Here is a 23020-nt window from a genome sequence, read left to right as displayed (position 1 = left end):
ACGGTGCTGTATTCCCTGATGCTCATGTTACTGCTGCCCTGGTCCAGTATTACTGCCAACAATACATTACTCACCACATGATTAGGCTGCTACTGCTCATATTGTATGAGCACTGAAACCATTATTCACCTCCCCCACCTCTCACTCTCCGTTTCTGTCAGGCTCTCTCTCCTTCTCCCGTCTCTCTCTCTCTCATCACTCTCCCTCTCCTCATACACCCAGCCTCTCCCCCTCTACGCTTTCTCGCTCCCTCCAGTTTCTCTCCAGCTTCCCTTCCTCTCTCTCTGAGTAAATTCCTGTCTCTCCTCCGTGCCTCGCGGTTCTCTGCATCTTTTCAGGCAGGATTTAAGAGGCTCTGTGAGACTTCAAAGCAACACAGCACTCTGCAGGCTGTTTTGAGAGGCTGACAACTACATGCCAACCCCTCCAGACCTCTAACTGATCACTCTATCCCTACAAACTAATCCCTCTGTACCCTCCATCTGGCTGCCTCTTCACCTCTGGCTGCACTGCCTTTATCACTCGCTGCCCCTGGGACTGGTAGCGTTCATTTACAAGCCCTTTATAGCGCTTTCTCTACCACCAACAGCCCACTGTCAGTCTCTCACTGTAACACCGTCGCCACCTCAGCCCCTCGGGTCAGGCAAAGGCAGGCAGTCAATGTCACTAAAAAGATTCAATCTGACCTCAGAGCCGTTTTAAACTGCTGTTCAGCGCGGGTCATAGAGGAATGGACTTGGAAGCTTTGGGCATGAACAACAACTTATGCACACACACACACACACACACACACACACACACACACACACACACACACACACACACACACACACACACACACACACACACACACAAAAGAGGAAGCTGTAAAGAGGATTATGCTAAGTGGAAGGGGGGTAAACACTAATCCAATCATTTGTGGCTGGAAAACAGCATCATCTCACAGCACTGTACTGTTAGCACTCACACCACCAGCTTACTCCAACCCTCACAGGATAATTACACACACCTGCTAAGGTGGGAGTTGCACACAAACACACGGTACAGCTTATCATATTTGAAGCCATCCATCTTTTGTCATCCTGCTGGCATCAGTGGAGACATAAGACAGTCCTGTTACCTCTCCCCCCCCCTCCCCCCTTCATTATACCCAGGATGCTAAGGGCTGAGCGCTGCACATGCCAACGCTGCCTGGCTGGTCCAATGCCCAGGTGGATCTATTTCTGTCACACACACAGCTGGCTCCTCCATATGGGCCATACTACAGAGTAGAGGAGGACACAATCCCAGTCCTGTCTCAACTCCTCCACCAAACACACTACTTTGAGGGGTAAGAAGTGTGGCGGTAAGGCAACTGGAGGCACTGAAAAGGGGATAGATTATGAATATAGATTAAATAAATAAATAAATGGGCTCAGCCTTACGGATGGGAATATAATATCTTTATTAGTATTCGATTACTTGAGTGAGTAAATTTTTTTGAGAAAGACAATTGTAGACCTACACTGAGTATACCAAACATTTGGAACAGCCCAAATTCGTCTTGGTATGGACTCTACAGGGTGTCGATAGCATGTTGATTCCAATGCTTCCCACAGTTGTCAAGTCGGCTGGATGTCCTTTGGGTGGTGGACCATTCTTGATACACATGGGAAACTGTTGAGTGCGAAAAATCCAACAACGTTGCAGTTCTTGACACAAACCGGTGCTACATGCCGGAGGCACACAAACACAATGAGTATATTTCACTGTGTGTGTGTGTTTTCCCGCTCTAGACTCGGGTTAAATCTCTCCCTATGGAATCCCTTAACATCATGCCCCTTTATTAACACCCATTACGACAGACAGACACAGACAGACAGACAGAAAATTCTAATTTTCATTTGAAAGAAATGGACCATGTTAGCCATCAATTCATTTCAGAGCACTGCAGATGTAAAGCCTATTTCTCTACATATTACATTAATATGGGCCTGGATTCATATTAATGCTGCTCTTACATTACATCTATTTTATTATAGATGGGATCCTTTCACCAGTGTTATTCTGTGAGAAGCTGTAATGTAGACAGACCTCTCTCTCAGAGCCAGTATAACAGACAGCCAGACCTCTCTCTCAGAGCCAGTATAACAGACAGCCAGACCTCTCTCTCAGAGCCAGTATAACAGACAGCCAGACCTCTCTCTCAGAGCCAGTATAACAGACAGCCAAACCTCTCTCTCAGAGCCAGTATAACAGACAGCCAGACCTCTCTCTCAGAGCCAGTATAACAGACAGCCAGACCTCTCTCTCAGAGCCAGTATAACAGACAGCCAGACCTCTCTCTCAGAGCCAGTATAACAGACAGCCAGACCTCTCTCTCAGAGCCAGTATAACAGACAGACACACACTACATACAGTATGAGTCAGAGTAAGGGAGAGATCTCATCTTTAGCCTTTATAGGACTCCGAAATGAACTGGTCCTGTGTGGCTCAGTTGGCAGAGCATGGCGCTTGCTATGCCAGGGTTGTGGGTTGGATTCCCACAGGGGACCAATATGAAACTGTATGTGCTCACTACTGTAAGTCACTCTAGATAAGAGTAATTGGATGCTACCGTCCCACCTGCCCGTAAGAAGAAAAAAATGTTTTTTTCTTACCACTTTACCCCTCTCAAAATCCTATCCTAATTGACATCTCTTTTCAAAGATGTGGAAGAGAGACAGGCTTTAGTTATGGCAACACTGTACATGGGCATTCTGTGGGTTTATGAGGTCAAACAATCACAATGCAACAGACTCCATCTCTGCCCTCAGCCTTCCTCGGCCCAGTCAGTAGACAGTCAGTCAGTAGACAGTCAGTCAGTAGACAGTCAGTCAGTAGACAGTCAGTCAGTAGACAGTCAGTCAGTAGACAGTCAGTCAGTAGACAGTCAGTCAGTAGACAGTCAGTCAGTAGACAGTGTGGGGCTGAGAGGGTGTTTTTACAGGCAGCTTCAAAGCACTCAAGGCACACAGCAGAGTAGTCCAGCAGCACATCCTCTGTGTAATTTACCCACCATCACACACCAGTTAAAAGACAGGCCGGCAGAGCACTGTGATGACTGACCACCAGCCCTAACCACTGACTAATGGAGAGGGAGGAGGGGAAAGAGGGAACAGACAGGAGACGGAGCGAGAGGAGGAGAGAGAGGGAAAATGAGAAAGAAATAGAGCAAAAGGAGAAAAAATATAAAGGCAGAAAGAGAAATGGCTGGAAAGAGACTGAGGGGAAAAGGGCATTTGTGTTTCAACTCAGTAATTTCCGTCCCTTAAGCAATCCTCAGTCCTTCCCTCTCCCTGCTTCTCTCAGGTCAAAATTAGCCCTGCAGCCACCAACAAGGCCAGGCTAAGAGAGAGATAGACCAAACCATCATGTCAGCTATTACCTCATCTCAACATGGGGGCGCAGATGGGTATAGAGAGAGGGAGAGAAAGGCTCAGAAGGTGAGTTTTGTTAAGCAGTTGTGTTGTGGCTAAGGTCCAACCTCTGAGCAAGAACAGAGACCGCAGCCTGAGTGTACAAAGAACATCAAGCACTGCTCAGTCAGTCACACAGAGGCAGAGGCAGAGCTGGCTCATTCTTACACTTTGGGGAGTCTCCTCTCATGTTAGTTCAGTGTCATGTAAGGTCCTGGTCTCTTCATGTCAACTAGCTCTAATTCATGGCCCTCCTGGGCCACCATACGCATGACCCCATCTGTGTGCCCGCCCATCACAGCTGCTGAGACCAGGCCAAGAACACCAGGGGGTAACTACCTCTCTGAGTGTGTCTCTACCCATCCCGACCCATAATTCATTCATAATTGAAGTTGATGGTGAGGAAGGCTAAAGTTGCCCAGCTCCTCTCTCGCCTCTGTCCATAATGGACATGGTTAAAAATTTAGTGTTTGTGACCAACTCACTCATCCATATAAAAAACCTACTGTAGCACACAGCCAGTGTCTCACACTCCCTCACACACAGAGACCGTACTCTGCCCCCTGTCCTGTCCCATCTGAAGTGTCGCCCTCTGCCCCCCTTCCCACAGTCCATTAACTCCATATAGCCACCTGCTTCCCTGTGCAAAAGCCCTCTCTGCTCCCCAGGGCCCTAAACCCTATCAGACCAGCCAACAACACAACAGCACGACAAAGGGATGGACATAGAACTATCCCCATACATTCACAAACACAGAACATCATCAACAAAAACAGTTTAAGGTTTTACAAACACCTTTCCTTGAAATGAGACACACATCTGCAATCCAGGAACACACACACACTCCTAACACGTGTAGGTACAAACTCCAGACAGCTGCTCAAGTTAATGTAACACTATAAATCCAACTTCCAGTCTTCTATAATTATCCAAACCCACACGTTAATAGCTCTGTATGACAGCTTGCTCTCCATCTCTCCCCGTTTGTGTATTAAGCCACAGATTGGAAAGGAAACTAATTAACTAATAATTAGACTCTTCAAACAGACTTCTCTACCATTGTCAGTCAATTTGGCATTCAGGATGCGAGTGAAGCAAAGCCACACACACGTACAAGCTCGTACACAAAGACAGTCTCTCACACACAGTTTCTCTCGGTCTCTCTCACGAACACACACACAGTGTTTTCCTCTTGAGTTACAGGGATTTGATTTGAGAATCAGATCAGATGCCTCCAATGTCCCTGTGGGTTATCTTAGCTCAGACCCATGCTGACTGTATCCTATTCACCTTTTGTTTTCAATCTAAAAAAACAGCCATGGGGGTGTGTGTGTGTAAGACAGGGGGGGGGGGGGGGGGGGGTGACACTATAGGGAGGTGTGTGGGGTGGTGTGCATTGTTATGTAAGTGTGTGTGTGTCACAGAGTCTGTGGATGTGCTGTGCAGCAGGGGAGCTGTCTCCATAGTAACCCTGCGTCTCATACGCATCCCACTGAGGCTGTGTTTGGGCAGAGAATCCAGCGAGGATTCTGGGTATGTAAACCCAAGTATTGTGGGTGGATCTGGAGGAGTGGAATCTGGGCTACCCTGTTATCTAACAGAGCTCTGAGTAGAAGTTGCACCTAGGCACATATCTAATATCAGCTTACCCCCTATAAATCCTAACCATTAGGCAAAACTGATTTTGGACCAGTGTCTAGGGGACAACCTCATCCTACTCACCCTTCTAAACCAGGGAGGGGAGAAGGGGCGGCAGGTAGCCTAGTGGTTAGAGCATTGGACTTGTAACCGAAAGGTCGCAAGATCGAATCCCTGAGCTGACAAGGTAAAAGTTTGTCGTTCTGCCCCTGAACAAGGTAGTTAACCCACTGTTCCTAGGCTGGCGTTGAAAATAAGAATTTGTTCTTTACTGACTTGCCTAGTTAAATAAAGGTAAAATAAAATATTTAAAAAGGGGGAGGTATTCAAAGTGGATGGTAGTTTATGGTGGTATTTAAAGTGAAGAGGGGGTGGGATGTCAAGAAAATAACCACCCAAACCCAACAGACCAGTTAAACTGCCTTTTATCTTATCTGAGAGAAGGTACCTCAGACATAAAGACACACAAAAACCCACAAAAAAAATGTGCACTGTAAATGATTTAGGCCTGCAATCACAACTGTAAAATCATCAACAGCTGTCGGAACTCTGGTGATCAGCTCTGAGGTCAAAGAGAGTTCACCACTACAGAAAGAAACAAGGCAGACACTACAGAGTTACTCCATCCAGACACAAACCAGATGCTGCAGACAGGCACCGGATTCATTTAAGCAGGAAGGAGATTAAAAATAAGCAGGCCATTTTCCAATTTATCTTTAATGTCCAGAGAATGTATCCTAAACTATGTTGAGAGAGCAGCACCAGGTTTTTACTGAGTGTAACAGTAGGTCGCAGTGCTTTAGTAAAATTGACTGTTAAAACCCTCCAGTGTGAGAGGAGTGTGTGTTGAGGCGGTAGTTAGCAGCGGTGATAGTTAGGTGTGAATGTCCCTACCTTTGTGTTAACTCAGCATTACAGGGTCCTCTCTAGCCCTGAGGGCAACTGTAAAATTGACTCCTGCTCTGGCTGCGTACACACTGTTCTCTAAAGACTTACCATCAAAGGAAACAAACTACCCAAGTACTTACTGAGGCAGGTCTGGGTCTGATGTCCAGACTCATTTGATCTTTCTGGTCTACTGATCCTTCACCAATCAAAACGTTGGGCTGAGCGGACAACAACCTATCAATGACTTGTATCTCTGAATATTCATGAGGAGTTGAAAGAGAAGCAGGTGGGCTACAGTAAGTGAATGACGTTTGTAGTGGTCTTGCTGTTGTCAGGTAAACAAGCCAGATAGAGGGAAACAATGTGATGAAGTAGCATGATGTTATGGGTACACTACAAACACACTTTCAGAACACACAAACACACACACACAGAAAAGCCTCCAGATTTACATTGGATAAAAGTAGAGACTACAAAATGGTATATCATACAATGCAGTTGAGGAACAATGGAAAAGTAATTCTGCTTTGAAAGTTGATAAACTTGTAACCTCACTTTTGAGAAAATGGCCCTTGAATATTTCGGGACACCTACTGGAGAGCTCTTCTTATCTACACCTATTCAGCATAGTTAACACCTTCATAAGCCTTAGCCCCACCCACACGTTAAGGATTCACATGTGAGGCCATGTGCTAAACAGAGAGAGTAAGTTAGTGTAGTAAACAACCTAAGATTTCTAAACTAAAAGTGGTTAAAGTAGTAGCCTCCAATAAGGAAAAACCCCTGATAAAAAAAACACTTTATCGAGTCCTATATCCTAATCAAAGTTTGTCACATGCCCAGGATACAGAAGATGTAAATGGTACAGTGAAATGGTGACTTGCATTTTTGCACAGTAGCAATATCAAAAATAGAATGTTTCCAGATTAATATTTTATAATTATTAGATGATTCTTACCCACACCTGGCTAACTTGATGGGTCATGTAATCATCTGGTGAAGTGGAGTCGTTTGTTTAGACATGCAGCTAGCAAGCTAAACAATTAACCTAATGGTGCTTTCAAGACAACTGGGAACTTGGAATAATACAAGGTCAAATCATGATATCAGTGATCTTCAGGTCATAAAGTTGGGGCTCTAGAAAGAGGCCCGCGTTCCCGAGTTGGAATTCCGAGTTGGATGACCGTTCAAAACGAGTTCCCAGTTGTCATGTTTGCACTGAAGTCGGCGATTTCCCAGTTCCCAGTTCCCATACTACTAGCAATACAAACAGATTGTCATAGCTGGCCACCATGCATGAATCTGCAAGTAGCTAAAGATAATCAACTAGGTTCAATGTTAGCTCGCTAACTAACATTAGGCTATAACTAGCAATGCAAATGGATTTCTGAGATATGAATATTATTACTACACAGATCATACACATAACGTTAGCTAGCGAGCCAGCCAACTAACATTAGTTCTTTAACAGTACACTTTAACTGGCAATGAAAATGACTTTGACAAAATTACAAATATATAATATCTGAAAATGCTAGCTAGACTATCTTACCCGTATACAGGGATGAACACATGTCCCTCTCTGTCACGGTTGCCCTCTCCTTGGCTATCATCCACCGGCATTCAACTAATTTCTAAACTCGGTCCACTTCTTCTGTGACAACAACACTGTTGGCTTCCCCGTCAATGTCATCAGAAGACTCTACAATGTTTGGTTCAATTACAATGTTTTTACCTAAAATCAGGGATTTCCTCATTGTCGGATTCATTTTCAGTCAGAGAGAGTCAGCATGTCAGGATTGTCTTCCAGAAAGTGGAGAGGAGGAGCAACACTTGTGCAGTTCTTCATTATACATGTTTTTTAAAGCCTACATACTAAGCAGCTCATGTTATAGACAGAAGCATGCGACATGGCAAACAATCCGAACTCATCTCTCAGCATGTCCAGCCCATCCATTATGTCAGCCAATCCTGACTAGTAAGAAAGTTCCTGTCTTTTTCCGTGGCTAAACCAACTAGGTTTGTAATTTAACGATTTTACTCATATTTACAGATGGCATACACGTTTGTTAATAAGGCACATGACAGTTCACATGGTCCAGATGGCATTTCTGCCCAAAAAAAATGCATATTGATTTTTTCCCCCTAAGAATCATGTTTACATTCAAAGTCTTCTCCTGTGAAGTAGAGATGTGTGACATACATCTAGTTTCCTGAAATGAGTCACATATTAGCAAAATAAAACATAAAAGCAAAGTCAAAAACCTTTACAAACCGGGAATATCCTAAAAACATGCACACAAAGGAGAAACACGCTTCCCAGCCAAGCCTCTGTAGAATGCACACAGATGTACAGCCAGGGACAGGGTGAGCGATTGCATTATGAGCACTGTCTAGACATGCTTGCTCTGTATATATATAGGCACTCGCACATAGATACACAAACCCAGGTCATCTGCTGGCCAAACAGCTGGAATATATGTTAGAAGCCTAAAGCGTGTCATATACCACCAATAATTTAGTTTTAGCATCAGAGTAACATCCACAAAGACACGACAGATCCACTCAAACGCACAGCAATGTTTAAACAATGCTGACTCTTCCTTGACCAAGAGGTAAAATTCCTCTCATTCTAAAAGTGTGTGTGGGTGTGTGTTTGTGACACACAGCTGTCATTCTGTGGGGAGCATTGGATAGTCAGAAGGAAACACCATTTAGACTGGCCTTCCATTAACAATATTGACAAAGTTGAGTGAATTCAATGCCAGTAAAATTAATAACTGACAGCAATTAGGATACTGCACTAGCAGGGACGAGTCAGCTAGACTTACATTTGCATGTTAGACTGCCTCATAACTATTGGTTTCCATGAGACTCAACTGGTGGATTTAAACTACACAGTGAAACTGGCCTGAGATCAGTGCATACAGAGGCTTTGGCAGCAAACAGTCATAGAGAGCCTATACTAACTATTCTGCAGTCAGTTGAGCCAGTATAGACAACTGAAGCATCTCTCCATTACTGTTTAACCAGCCAGCCTCCTGCTGAACAACACATTAGACTTTCTATTAGTTATATAAACCAGAACGGTTCAGGGATTCAGAGCTCTCTCTCTCTGCCACGACTACAGGGTAATACACGCATCATTTACACAGCACCCTACATTACCACCATGTGTAAGAGCTTTCTGTAAAGTAGAAAATTAGACAGTCAACATATTGTACTCTGTTTTTCTGCTGTCCATCTCTATAGGAAAACCATAGCATTTCTATGATGTATTGTATTTCATTCTACACCTTAATTTCACCTTTCACCTTAAAATTATTCAAATGTATCAATCAATCAATATCTCCTACATGAAGTTGACCAGCTGAAAGGGCAAGTGAACTAACAAGAAGACTGTTAATCTAACCCAATGGCAGGGATCCATCCCCCCACAGCAATAACATGCCTCCCATCCAGGAACAGAGCAGCCATCTGGTGTGTGTACTGGGTAGGCTATGCTATATGTGTCAGTGAAAGTGTATGTAATGTGCATGACAGAGAGAGAATAGTCGAGCGTCCCAAGGTGCTATATAAAGTGAAAAATGTAAAGTGTCTGTGTGTATTGACTACAGGCACTAATAAGGGGATGTGGTCACTGTTATCCAACTCATCCAGAGAAAGAGGAGCTTGAGTCTGCGGGGTTAATCTGAGACTTACACCCAAATATCACATGAAGCTAGTTCTCCCCCCTCCACACACACTATGATAGAAAAACAATAACTTGTTCACAGCTATAATAGAGCTGTGAAACACAAACGGATAAACACGCAGACACAGCTGTCCCAAAGGCATCTCTGTAAGTGAGTAGTGAGCAATGATGGATTTATATACATCATTGGTAGTGACTAAGACAATGCCCCCTCCCTAGACTAGTGACTCCTACTGAGGTGGGATTGGCAAACACACACTCTCACACCTACATACACTCAGAGTTTGGATTTGTCATTCAGGTGTGTCATCATGCAGATGTCTTGGCATGCAGGTGTGCTATGACTCAGGTGTCAGAGTCTGGGGACGAACTGTTCTTCTTAATTAAATAGACACAATTCTAAAAAGGCACTCGCACATCTGAGCTATCTTTTTTTGAAAGTGCATGGTAACAATTGAATAACATTCGGGGTTCTTATTTGTTATCTCATGTAATTAAATAGAGAAGAGAAAGATGACTATGTGTCCAATCTAAGCAATAGGTACAGGCGTGACTTACCAAGCAGCGCACAAGCAGTAAGGAGCGTGCGGATGCCCATTGTCTTCCTTCTTTCTCTCCCCTCAGACACCGTTCCTATAATCCGTTTGGCGAGGCAAAACTTCCGTCTGTTTTGAGGCAGAAATTTTGGGATCTATGGCAGACCACCTGTGCGGGCGACGAACGGGTAGGTCTGGTGCCCCCCGGGGATCGAACCTGCTGGGTTGACTTGAGACTGAGATCCCCTCCGCTATAGCGAAGTCGCCTACTGCCCGTATCCTGCTCTGAGATGCGGGGCTTGGTAGACTCGGGTGTCGTTTCTCTGTATCTATCCTATTGTCAATGACGATATGCACCCATAAAAGACGCCTACCCTGACCCTTCTTCCTTTCCTACGCATCGGACAGAGAGACTGCGGAGGCCCTTCGCTGTAGAAAGCCAAACCACCTCAGCAGGGAAAGTCCAGCGTGTGTGGATGTCTTGCTTTGTTAGTGCGCTATTTAGAATTTTGCCAACACCAAGATTTTTTCGGATCAATATGTCAAATAAATACGTAAAGTCCTTCTGCTGAGAATGTACATAAAATACTTAATTTCCATGGGCGTCCTCTTCCTCCGGGGAGATAGCGCTATCCAAACGCACGCTGGTTCAGTAAAGTCAATCTCCTTTCACTGCTTCGCTACAACAACAAAAAAACACTCGGAGTCGATGGGCGGGCGCTCTAGCGGCAGAACATAATACAATATTAACGTGCCATAGGATGGACTTCCGAGCGAATTCGTCAATGGACCGAATCCACCGCAAATTAACCACAGTAGCCTACTTTTTGTATTTTAATTGTTTATAAAAGTATCCAAAACGTCTATTATCGTTGATCAGAGAATTGAGTGTTGTTCATAGCCTACACAAAGCGTTGTTCGGGCACAAATATATTGATAAACCCACACCGCGAGAATAACCTCACATTTCAGATGTGTTTCTGATCAATAGCTTAGTCAAAAGGATCAGTTGCTGTTCTTCAACGGCTTCGAATCGTCCTTCTTCTGCAAATTCAGTTTTAAATCAATATTTTTTGAATATTCCCTAGGTGTATTCCTTGTATGTCATTTCCTGGTTGGAAGAAATTCCCTTTGAGCGCTGTAATTTCGTATTCCCTGTCATTTGAAAGACTAACTAGCATGCCACACAATCCCACCCCCAAGCAGAAACCACGCCCCACGGGCTACTTTCTACAATTCACCCAGTAAGGACTGACACCGACCCACTCCAATTGGCCAAAAGGCGTGACTAAATCGATTAATTTTACAATTTCCAAATGTATTCACATGCAGTAAATCGGATAGAGCATACACTTGGTATGGGCATGGGATATTACATGCCACTTTTTATTGAATGAAATATTAGGTCTTGAATTTTATGATACCAATAATAATAGTCTTGAGATTTATTTAACAGCATGTGTTTTTGCTTTTCAATTTCTCTCTCCAAAATATACAGGGCCATAGATTAATCCTATGAGCTGAGAATAAACACAAAGCCTTATGATTCCTATAACCAGTTTACAACATATATGGGATTCAGCACTTCAGCTAGAGCTAACTTGAAATCAAGAGGGGCTGCCCAAATATTTTGGTTTGGCATAGTATACCTGAGCACTGTTTGGCAGTGTTTACACTATAAATAAACCATGATGAAAATACAGCTGAATATCCCTATTGAAAACACTCCAATATATCTGCCTAACCCTGCCTAACCCTTAAAAATAAGTTGTGGTGTAAATGTAAACGATAGACAGCTTTGAGTAGTAATCTCTGTGTTTTTAAAGGGAAAAAAACAAAAGGATTTAGTGGATGGCTGTGGACCCATAACAATTCAGTCACAGATTAGATAGTGATGTGATGGAATGTAGGCTACTCCTGCCATAGGGCCAAGTCCTTATAATGTCTCCCACCCAATATATCCAAAACAAGCACTCACACACTGTGGGGTGAAAAAAATCACACAATTTCACTCTACAGTGGAGTGAAATATAATGAAATGCTGTGTAGTGTAAACCTCATTGCAATATTTCCTGGGGTGCCTTTTCTTTTTGAGTGAATTGTAGAGTTACCACCCATGAGAGTATTTGTTAGTGACACAGACATGGTTGTTGAATTATTCCCTTTAAAAAGGCTGTGGCGTTCAACAATTGAGTTGCTAGGCAAATGTTATCAAACTATGAAAATCTACAGTATACATTGTGATGCCTTCAGAAAGTATTCACACCCCTTGATATTTTCCACATTTCGTTGTGTTACAGCCTGAATTGAAAATTGATTAAATTTACATTTTTGGACGCTAGCATACACACGATACCCCATAACGTCAAAGTTGAATTATGTTTTCAGAAATGTTTACAAATGAATTACAATTGAAAGCTGAAACGTCTTGAGTCAATAAGTATTCAACCCCTTTAATATGTCAAGCCTACAGTGCATTTGGAAAGTATTCAGACCCCTTCCCTTTTACCACATTTTGTTATGTTACAGAAATACCTTGTTTACATAAGTATTCAAACCCTTTGCTATGAGTCTCGAAATTGAGCTCAGGTGCATCCTGTTTCAGTTGATCATCCCTGAGATGTTTCTACCTGCATTAAAGGTCCCCACAAACACAGTGGCCTCCTGTTTTTGCTTTATCATTACGGGGTATTGTGTGTAGATTGATGAAGGAAAAAAACTATTTTGTCCATTTAAGAATAAGGCTGTAACGTAACAAAATGTGGAAAAAGTCAAGGGGTCTGAATACTTTCCGAAAGCACTGTAAAAAAAGTTAACCATTAAAAATGTGCTTAACAAGTCACATAATAAGTTGCATGGACTCTGTGTGCAATAATTGTGTTTAACATGATTTTTGAATGACTACCTCATCTCTGTACCTCACACATATAATTATCTGTAAGGTCCCTCAGTTGAGCAGTGAATTCCAAACAAAGACTCAACCACAAAGACCAGGGAGGTTTTCCAATGCCTCGCAAAGAAGAGCACCTATTGGTAGATGCGTAAAAAAAATAAAAGCAGACATTGAATAACCGTTTGAGCATGGTGAAGTTATTAATTACACTTTGGATGGTGTACTAATACACCCAGTCACTACAAAGATACAGGCGTCCTTCCTAACTCAGTTAGGAAGGAAACTGCTCAGGCATTTCACCATGAGGCCAATGGTAGCTTTAAAACCGTTACAGAGTTTAATGGCTGTGATAGGAGAAAACTGAGGATGGATCAACAACATTGTAGTTACTCCACAATACTAACCTAATTGGCAGAGTGAAAAGAAGGAAGCCTATACAGAATACAAATATTGCAAAACATGCATCCAGTTTGCAACAAGGCACTAAAGTAATACTTAATGTTGCAAAGAAATTTACTTTTTGTTCTGAATACAAAGTGGACAAGTCCAATACAACACGTTACTGAGTACCACTCTCCATATTTTCAAGCATAGGGGTGGATGCATCATGTTATGGGTATGCTTTTAATCGTTAAGGACTGGGGAGTTTTTCCAGTATAAAAATAAACAGAATGGAGCTAAGCACAGGCAAAATCATAGAGGAAAACCTGGTTTATTCTGCTATCCACCAGACATTGGGAGATTAATTCAACTTTCAGCAGGACAATAACCTAAAAAACAAGGCCAAATCTACACTGGAGTTGCTTACCAAGAAGACAGTGAATGTTCCTGAGTGGCTGAGTCTACTTGAAAATCTTTGGCAAGACCTGAAAATGGTTGTCAACAACCAATTTGACAGCTTGTAGAATTTTGTAAAGAATAATGGGCAAATGTTGCACAATCCTGGTGTGGAACACTTTTAAAGACTTACCCAGAAAAACTTACAACTGTAATCACTACCAAAGGTGCTTCTACATAGTATTGACTTAAGGATGTGAACACTTAAGTAAATTAGATATTTCTGTATTTCATGTGCAATACATTTGCAAACATTTCTAAAATCATGTTTTCACTTTGTCATTATGGGGTATTGTTTGTAGATCGGTGAGAAAAAATTCAGGCTGTAACACAACAAAATGTGGAAGAATTCAAGGGGTATGAATACTTTCTGAAGGCACTTTATATCATAAGGCCTTACTTTGATGGCCTAGTTTTATCTTAATTCAGTAGTGTTAGGAAACTCCTGGTTTACAGGCCACATCAGGGCTACAAGTCACATTATGCTAGCTTGCAAAGTGATGTGTAATTCTTATTGGAATCAAGACAGAGTTAGGACATCCAACAATTGGAATTCTTATTCACCCACAACATTCAGAATGACATTCAGGATCATGGAAATTGATAAAGGAGACTACCTAAACCATTTAAACTGGAACAACCATTTCAGTAATGGGCTCAATAAATCTAACTAACTGATTGGATTAGTTTAGAGAAATGTGTCATTTATCTTTGTGTAGCATAAGATTAATCAATGTACATGCAAAACACAGATATTAAAAACAATTGTACAAAATCAACATGCAGTAGAGCATACTGGGAAATATGATAATGATGACTGTGGTTTTGATGGGACTGTTATCACACTCCACAGTGTAAAACAATAACTCTGGTTATTAATACCAACACTGGGAGTTATTTTACACCACTGACTGTTAATTTCACTCTTACAGAGGGAATTTAACTCCTCAATCAACACTATAAATGTAACACTGAAAAATCAACACTGGCCAATTTGCTGTGTACATGTAGGCCTAGGTGCATACAAAGCACCTATGATCCAAGAATTACACATCCTACCTCATAAATAATGGTCTCTATGGTAATAATTTGTCTGTTTGTTATCCACTGTGTCCTGTATGTGCATCTATCTAGCATCAAAACTACACAGACTTGCAATTTAGAGACAGAGTATGTCTTTGACGTGTCATCAGAGTTTGTGACCTGTGTCGTTAAAGGTGAGACCAGCGTTGACAGGCATAGGTGTCCTGATATGAGGTACTCTGATCAGAGAAATAGCAGTCTCCATGGAAACAGGGGAACTGCTAGATTCCCTACTGGTCTCATCCCATAATTTGCCATCCAGCTCTTGTATGACTGATGATGAGTATTCAGAACAGACTGTATTCCTTTAGATTAGTTCAATAGCAATCATTACAGTAATAGCATGAGTCCAGTCATTAGTAATTCCAATTTAGACTACATTGTTTTGATGTTTTGATCTTTTAATGAACTTGAATTGAATCCTCATGGCGAGCATGAACAAGGTTAGTTAGGGAGAAACCCTGTGCTGGTTTCGCTTTAGGGAGAGAAATTTGTTCACATATTTCTTCTGACGTTCACATATTTTCACAGTGCATCCAGAAAGTAAATAAATTATTCATTTGTTTTCTTTTGGTGCATCTCTCTCGGGCTTCACATGAGTTTGCCAGTGTTACAGAGCAGGATGTGTGAGAGTAGTGTGTCTTCACACACAAACTAACGCGCACATGCACACCACAGGAGGCTGCTGAGGGGAGGACGGCTCATTATAATGGCTGGAATCAAGTGAATGGAGTGGTATAAAACACATGTAAACCATGTGTTTGATGTATTTGATGCCATTCCATTTATACCATTGCAGCCATTACGATGAGCCCATCCTCCCAAATTAAGTTGACACCAGCCACCTGTGACACACACACACACATCAGGTCCCTCTCCAACCTCACACACAAAGACAGGAACAAATTTTCACCCTTACAAGTCTTTAACGCCACTGGAACATTAACACACATTAACACAAATACCTGAACATAGGTCTGTTATCTCACCATGAATACTGTCATCCGATTGTCTGAGCCTCAGAGGCGTTGTAACTACTTCTGCATTGTCAGTGGTCTGACTGGACATGGGCTGCTCAGAGAGCCAGATCACTAGTATGTCCACTCACCATACACAAGGTTAAAGAAAAACCCATTACTCACAGCCCTGAGCACTCTGTCCTCTGTGGCATCACCATACCCTAGTCCCACACAAAAATACAAACAACACAAGCACAGTAAGATACTTCATTCCGACGAAGAGAGTGAATTCAATAAATGTCACAGTGATAGAGAGAAAGGGGGAGAAGGGAAGAGAGAGAAAAATAGATGAAGACAGAATAGAGAAATAGCTTAATATTTCATTGTTGAACTAAAGTTATGTTGTAGCTGGGAGTTAAGCTGAATTAAGCATGAGCTCCAGCGAGGTTTCGAGGGGAGGGGCTGCAATATACATTAGGCCTTCCCATTGACTGTACATGCAAAATGATTGTCTATTATAATTTGATGATATGATCTAATCTACACATATCTACGTATAATTACATGAACTGCATTACAAACAGTACCAGTCAAAAGTTTGGACACACCTACTCATTCCAGGGTTTTTCTTTACTTTTACTATTTTCTACACTGTAGAATAATATTGAAGACATCAAAACTATGAAATAGCACATATGGAATCATGTAGTAACCAAAAAGTGTTCAACAAATCTAAATATATTTTATATTTGAGATTCTTCAAATAGCCACCCTTTTGCCTTGATGACAGCTTTGCACACTCTTGGCATTCTCTCAAACATCTTCATGAGGTAGTCACCTGGAATGCATTTCAATTAACAGGTGTGCCATGTTAAAAGTGAATTGGTGGAATTTATTTCCTTCTTATTAATGTGTTTGAGCCAATCCATATTATGGCAAGAACAGCTCAAATAAGCAAGAGAAACGACAGTCCATCATTGCTTTAAGACATGAAGGTCAGTAAATCCTGAACATTTTTTGAAATTTGAAAGTTTCTTCAACTGCAGTCGCAAAAACCATTAAGCGCTATGATGAAACTGGCTCTCATGAGGTCCGCCACAGGAAAGGAAGACCCAGAGTTACCTCTGCTGCAGAGGATACGTTCATTGGAGTTACCAGCCTCAGAAATTGCAGCCCAAATAAATGCTTCACAGAGTTCAAGTAACAGACACATCTCAACATCAACTGTTCAAAGGAGACTGCATGAATCAGCCCTTCATGGTCGAATTGCTGCAAAGAAACCACTACTAAAGGACGCCAATGAGAAGAAGAGACTTGCTTGGGCCAAGAAACACGAGCAAAGGACATTAGACCGGTGGAAATCTGTCCTTTGGTCTGATGAGTCCAAATTTGAGATTTTTGCTTCCAACCGCATTATCTTTGTGCGATGCAGAGTAGGTGAATGGATGGAGGAGAAGGTGTGATGCTGTGGGGGTGCTTTGCTGGTGACACTGTCAGTGATTTTTTTTGTTGAATTCAAGGCACACTCAACCAGCATGGCTACCACTGTCACGACTTCCGCCGAAGTTGGTCCCTCTCCTTGTTCGGGCGGTGTTAGGCGGTCAACGTCACCGACCTTCTATCCATCGCTGATCCATTTTTCATTTTCCATTGGTCTTGTCTTGTCTTACATCACACCTGGTTTCAATCCCATCAATTACATGTTGTGTATTTAACCCTCTGTTTCCCCTCATGACTTTGTCTGTGATTGTTTGATTGTATGTTTGTGCAAGTTATGTGTTGGTGTGCGATGGGTTTTGTACCCACTTTGATTATTTTATATATTTGTTTTTTGGAGTTTTGTTAACTTTTATTAAACGACTCCGTTTATACCAAGTTCGTTCTCCTGCGCCTGACTTCCCTGCCACCAAACCGCACCCATTACAGAATCACCAACCTTTCTATGGAGTCAGCAGGAGAAGGTACCCCGGCCATAGAGGTGGAGGAGCACGTCCAGGAGCATGCAGTAAAACTTTACCATCTTGGCACCGCCATGGACCGCGTTGTCCAGACAATAGACCGCTGGGAGAGACAGGGAGTTCTTCCAGCGCCTCCACCAGCACAACCGGGGTCTCCCCTGAGTGCCCCTTTCCCGCCTGAACCCAGTGGGATCCGTCTTTCCTTGACACAGGAGTACAACGGGAGTGCTGCCAACTGCCAGGGGTTCCTCCTTCAATTAAACCTCTATCTGGCCACGGTCCACCCAGCTCCATCGGACCGTGAGAGGGTGTCCGCCCTCGTCTCGTGCCTCACCGGGAAAGCCCTGGACCAGTTTGAGGAGTTCACCCGCCGTTTCCGGGCAGTCTTCGACCCCCCCAAAAAATCAAAATTTTCCCGTGGATGTGCCTTTCCCAGTTCATGCCTTAGATAGTCGACCATTAGGGTCAGGGTTGATTAGGGAGGTCACCGCTCCTTTGGGCATGGTGACGCAGGGGGGTCATACGGAGAGAATTAGTCTCTTCCTTATTGACTCTCCTGCGTTTCCCGTGGTGCTGGACCTACCTACTGGTTAGCTTGTCATAACCTCACTGTTTCTTGGCCACAGAGGGCTCTCACGGGGTGGTTGCGAGAGTGCTCAGGTAGGTGTTTAGGGGTTTCCGTTGGTGCTACTACGGTGGAGAGTCCAGACCAGGTCTCCACCGTGCGCATTCCCCCTGAATATGCCGATTTGGCTCTTGCCTTCTCTAAATAGAAGGCGACTCAATTACCACCTCATCGAAAGGGGCGATTGTGCGATAGATCTCCTGGTAGACCCTGCACTACCCAGGAGTCACGTGTATCCCCTCTCACAGGCGGAGACAGAGACTATGGAAACATATGTCTCCGAATCCCTGCGTTAGGGGCACATTCGGTTCTCCACTTCACCCGTCTCCTCGAGTTTCTTTTTTGTGAAGAAGAAGGAGGGAGATCTGCGTCCGTGTATTGACTACCGGGGTCTAAATCAGATCACGGTGAGGTATAGTTACCCGCTACCGCTCATAGCCACAGCGATAGAGTCAATGCACGGGGCACGCTTCTTCACCAAACTAGATCTCAGGAGCGCTTACAACCTGGTGCGTATCCGAGAGGGAGATGAGTGGAAGACGGCTTTCAGTACCACCTCTGGGCACTATGAGTACCTCGTCATGCCGTACGGGTTGATGAATGCGCCATCAGTCTTCCAAGCCTTTGTAGACGAGATTTTCAGGGACCTGCACGGGCAGGGTGTAGTGTTGTATATTGATGACATTTTTATATATTCCACTACACGCGCCGAGCATGTGTCCCTGGTGCGCAGAGTGCTTGGTCGCCTGTTGGAGCATGACCTGTACGTCAAGGCTGAGAAATGCCTGTTCTTCCAATAGTCCGTCTCCTTCCTAGGGTATCGCATTTCCACGTCAGGGGTGGAGATGGAGAGAGACCGCATTGCAGCCGTGCGTAATTGGCCGATTCCCTCCACGGTAAAGGAGGTGCAGCGATTTTTAGGGTTTGCCAACTACTACCGGAGGTTTATGCAGGGTTTTGGTCAGGTGGCGGCTCCCATTACTTCACTGCTGAAGGGGGGCCCGGTGTGCTTGCAGTGGACAGCTGAGGTGGACAGGGCGTTTAGTCACCTGAGGGCTTTGTTTACCTCGGCTCCCGTGCTGACCCATCCGGATCCCTCTTTGGCGTTCATAGTGGATGTGGACGCATCCGAGGCTGGGATAGGAGCTGTGCTCTCTCAGTGCTCGGGTACGCCACCGAAGCTCCGCACCTGTGCCTTCTTCTCGTAGAAGCTCAGCCTGGCGGAGCAAAACTATGACGTGGGGGACCGGGAGTTGTTGGCTGTCGTCAAGGCCTTGAAGGCGTGGAGACATTGGCTTGAGGGGGCTAGACACCCTTTTCTCATCAGGACTGACCACCGCAATCTGGAGTACATCCGGGCGGCGAGGAGACTGAACACTCGCCAGGCAAGGTGGGCCATGTTTTTCACCCGTTTTGTGTTTACCCTTTCTTACAGACCAGGTTCCCAGAACGTTAGGGCAGACGCATTGTCCCGGCTGTATGACACAGTGGAGCGGCCCATGGATCCCACTCCCATACTCCCCGCCTCTTGCTTGGGGGCGCCAGTAGTGTGGGAGCTGGACGCGGACATTGAGTGGGCGTCACGTGCAGAGCCCGCTCCCCCTCAGTGTCCAGCTGGGCGTCTGTACGTTCCGTCTGCTCTCCGCGACCGGCTGATCTATTGGGTCCACACGTCATCCTCCTCTGGTCATCCAGGAATCGGCCGGACGGTGCACTGTCTTAGTGGGAAGTACTGGTGGCCCACTTTGGCTAAGGATGTGAGGGTTTATGTTTCCTTCTGCTCTGTGTGTGCCCAGTGTAAGGCTCATAGGCACCTGCCCAGAGGTAAGTTACAACCCTTACCCGTTCCACAACGGCCGTGGTCGCACCTGTTGGTGGATTTCATAACCGATCTTCCACCTTCACAGGGTAACACCACGATCCTGGTTGTTGTGGATCGTTTTTCTAAGTCCTGTCGTCTCCTCCCTTTGCCCGGTCTCCCTACGGCCCTACAGACTGCAGAGGCCCTGTTTACTCACGTCTTCCGGCACTACGGGGTGCCTGAGGATATAGTGTCTGATCGGGGCCCCAGTTCACGTCGAGGGTCTGGAGCCATCAGGGTCTGGAGCCATCATCACGTTCATGGAACGTCTGGGGGTCTCGGTCAGCCTTACCTCAGGTTTTCACCCCGAGAGTAACGGGCAGGTGGAGAGAGTTAACCAGGATGTGGGTAGGTTTCTGAGGTCTTATTGCCAGGACTGGCCGGGAGAGTGGGCAGCATTCGTACCCTGGGCAGAGATGGCCCAGAACTCGCTCCGCCACTCCTCCACTAACCTCTCTCCCTTCCAGTGTGTATTGGGGTATCAGCCGTTCTGGCTCCTTGAAATACTGTCAAGACTTCCGCCAAAGTTGGTCCCTCTCCTTGTTCGGGCGGTGTTCGGCGGTCAACGTCACCGACCTTCTAGCCATCGCTGATCCATTTTTCATTTTCCGATGGTTTTGTCTTGTCTTACATCACACCTGGTTTCAATCCCATCAATTACATGTTGTGTATTTAACCCTCTGTTTCCCCTTATGTCTTTGTCGGTGATTGTTTGATTGTATGTTTGTGCAAGTTATGTGTTGGTGCGCGACGGATTTTGTACCCACTTTGATTATTTTATATATTTTGTTTTTTGGAGTTTTGTTAACTTTTATTAAACGACTCCGTTTATACCAAGTTCGTTCTCCTGCGCCTGACTTCCCTGCCACCAACACGCACCCATTACAACCACAGCATTCTGCAGCGATACGCCATCCCATCTGGTTTGTGCTTAGTGGGACTATAATTGTTTTTCAACAGGACAATGACCCAACACACACCTCCAGGCTGTGTTAGGGCTATTTGACCCAGAACGAGAGTAATGGAGTGCTGCATCAGATGACCTGGTCTCGACAATCACCTGACCTCAACCCAATTGAGGTGGTTTGGGATTAGTTGGACCGCAGAGTGAAGGAAAAGCAGCCAACAACTGCTGAGTATATTTGAGAATTCCTTCAAGACTGTTGGAAAAGCATTCCAGGTGAAGTTGGTTGAGAGAATGCCAAGAGTGTGCAAAGCTGTCCTGAAGGCAAAGGGTGGCTACTTTGAAGAATCTCAAATATATTTTGATTTGTTTAATTATTACTTTTTTCGTTACTACGTGATTCCATATGTGTTATTTCATAGTTTTGATGTCTTCACTATTATTCTACAATGCAGAAAATAGTAAAAATAAAGAAAAACCCTTGAATGAGTACGTGTGTCCAAACTTTTGACTGGTACTGTAGATTTCACTATATATTCCCATTCAATCATGGCTAATCTGCCATAGACAAATATACAAAGGCATGACAGTAATATGATCTACTCTGTGCATATCTACAATGACATTTACATGAACTACATAATTTACACCATCTATTCCCATATCCTTACTGCTAATTCAGCCATAGAAATAGAGATAGGCATGGCACTCAGATGGGAAAAGTAATGAGGCCTGTTTTTCTAATGAGCTCGGTGTGGGAGTGAGTGAACATCTATGACAATTCATGTAGCCTCAGATACTGTTCCAGAAGGAGAGTGATCTCTCCTGCCGACCGACATCGAGGGTCACCAACAGCCAAGCTGCCCTCTTCATTTAGACAACGAAATAACAGAGCATTACGTTTCCCATGCCACCCTGCTCTACACAGGGCCTGGTGATTATATGCTGCTTCAGATGATAACCTGTGATTAAACACAGCTAAAGCTGGTCAAGTCAAGGATGTAATTTTCCTATTCTGTCAGATAGAGCCTGTCATAGTCAAGATGTTCTCACAGTATAAGTAAGAGGCAGAATGTTCTGTAGCCTTCTGTTGCATGGACACTCGCAGGTGCGCACACACACACACACACACACACACACACACACACACACACACACACACACACACACACACACACACACACAACACAGACACACAAACACACACAACGTGTGCAGGCTAGCAACTTGATTTAACATTGAGTTACCCTACAAGCACATACAGCCGTACACTTACACACACACCCCCTAACACACACAGGTACGTACACACTCTTACACTGAGACCCACACAGCTTGATTTAACATTGTGTTAGCCCGCCAGGAGCTCAAATCGCTACATTTTCATGCAGATCAATTATTCATTAGAGAGGCTCTTAATGCAAAGTATTAATATATGACTGTCTGAGCATCACTTCTTTTAGACCTGCTATCAATCTCTCTACCCTTTCTCTCTCTTCCCCATCTCTTCCTTTCTCCTATATCTCCCAATCCCTCAATCTCTCTACCCTTTCTCTCTCTTCCCCATCTCTTCCTTTCTCCTATATCTCTCAATCACTCAATCTCTCTCCCTTTCAGTGTTTATCCCTTTTTCCTCACATACAGTGCATTCGGAAAGTATACAGACACCTTCACTTTTTTCCACATTTTGTTATGTTACAGCCATAT

The 23020-nt window shown here is 44.1% G+C and overlaps 1 protein-coding gene across 1 annotated transcript in view; it reads right to left on the bottom strand.

Annotated features, from left to right (window-relative positions):
• LOC120064150 (immunoglobulin superfamily member 3-like) overlaps positions 1-11121 on the bottom strand; it is an 88573-nt gene extending 77452 nt beyond the window's left edge. The window contains exon 1 of the mRNA XM_039014523.1: positions 10216-11121. Coding sequence (XP_038870451.1) covers positions 10216-10255 — 40 coding nt within the window. The 5' untranslated portion in view covers positions 10256-11121. The remainder of the gene's footprint in view (positions 1-10215) is intronic.
• Positions 11122-23020: the final 11899 nt, after the last annotated feature.

The sequence above is a fragment of the Salvelinus namaycush genome, chromosome 19 (assembly GCF_016432855.1).
Source record: "Salvelinus namaycush isolate Seneca chromosome 19, SaNama_1.0, whole genome shotgun sequence".
Taxonomy (NCBI): Eukaryota; Metazoa; Chordata; class Actinopteri; order Salmoniformes; family Salmonidae; genus Salvelinus; species Salvelinus namaycush.
Note: the sequence above shows the minus strand (reverse complement) of the source record. Positions and strands in the feature narration are given on the sequence as shown.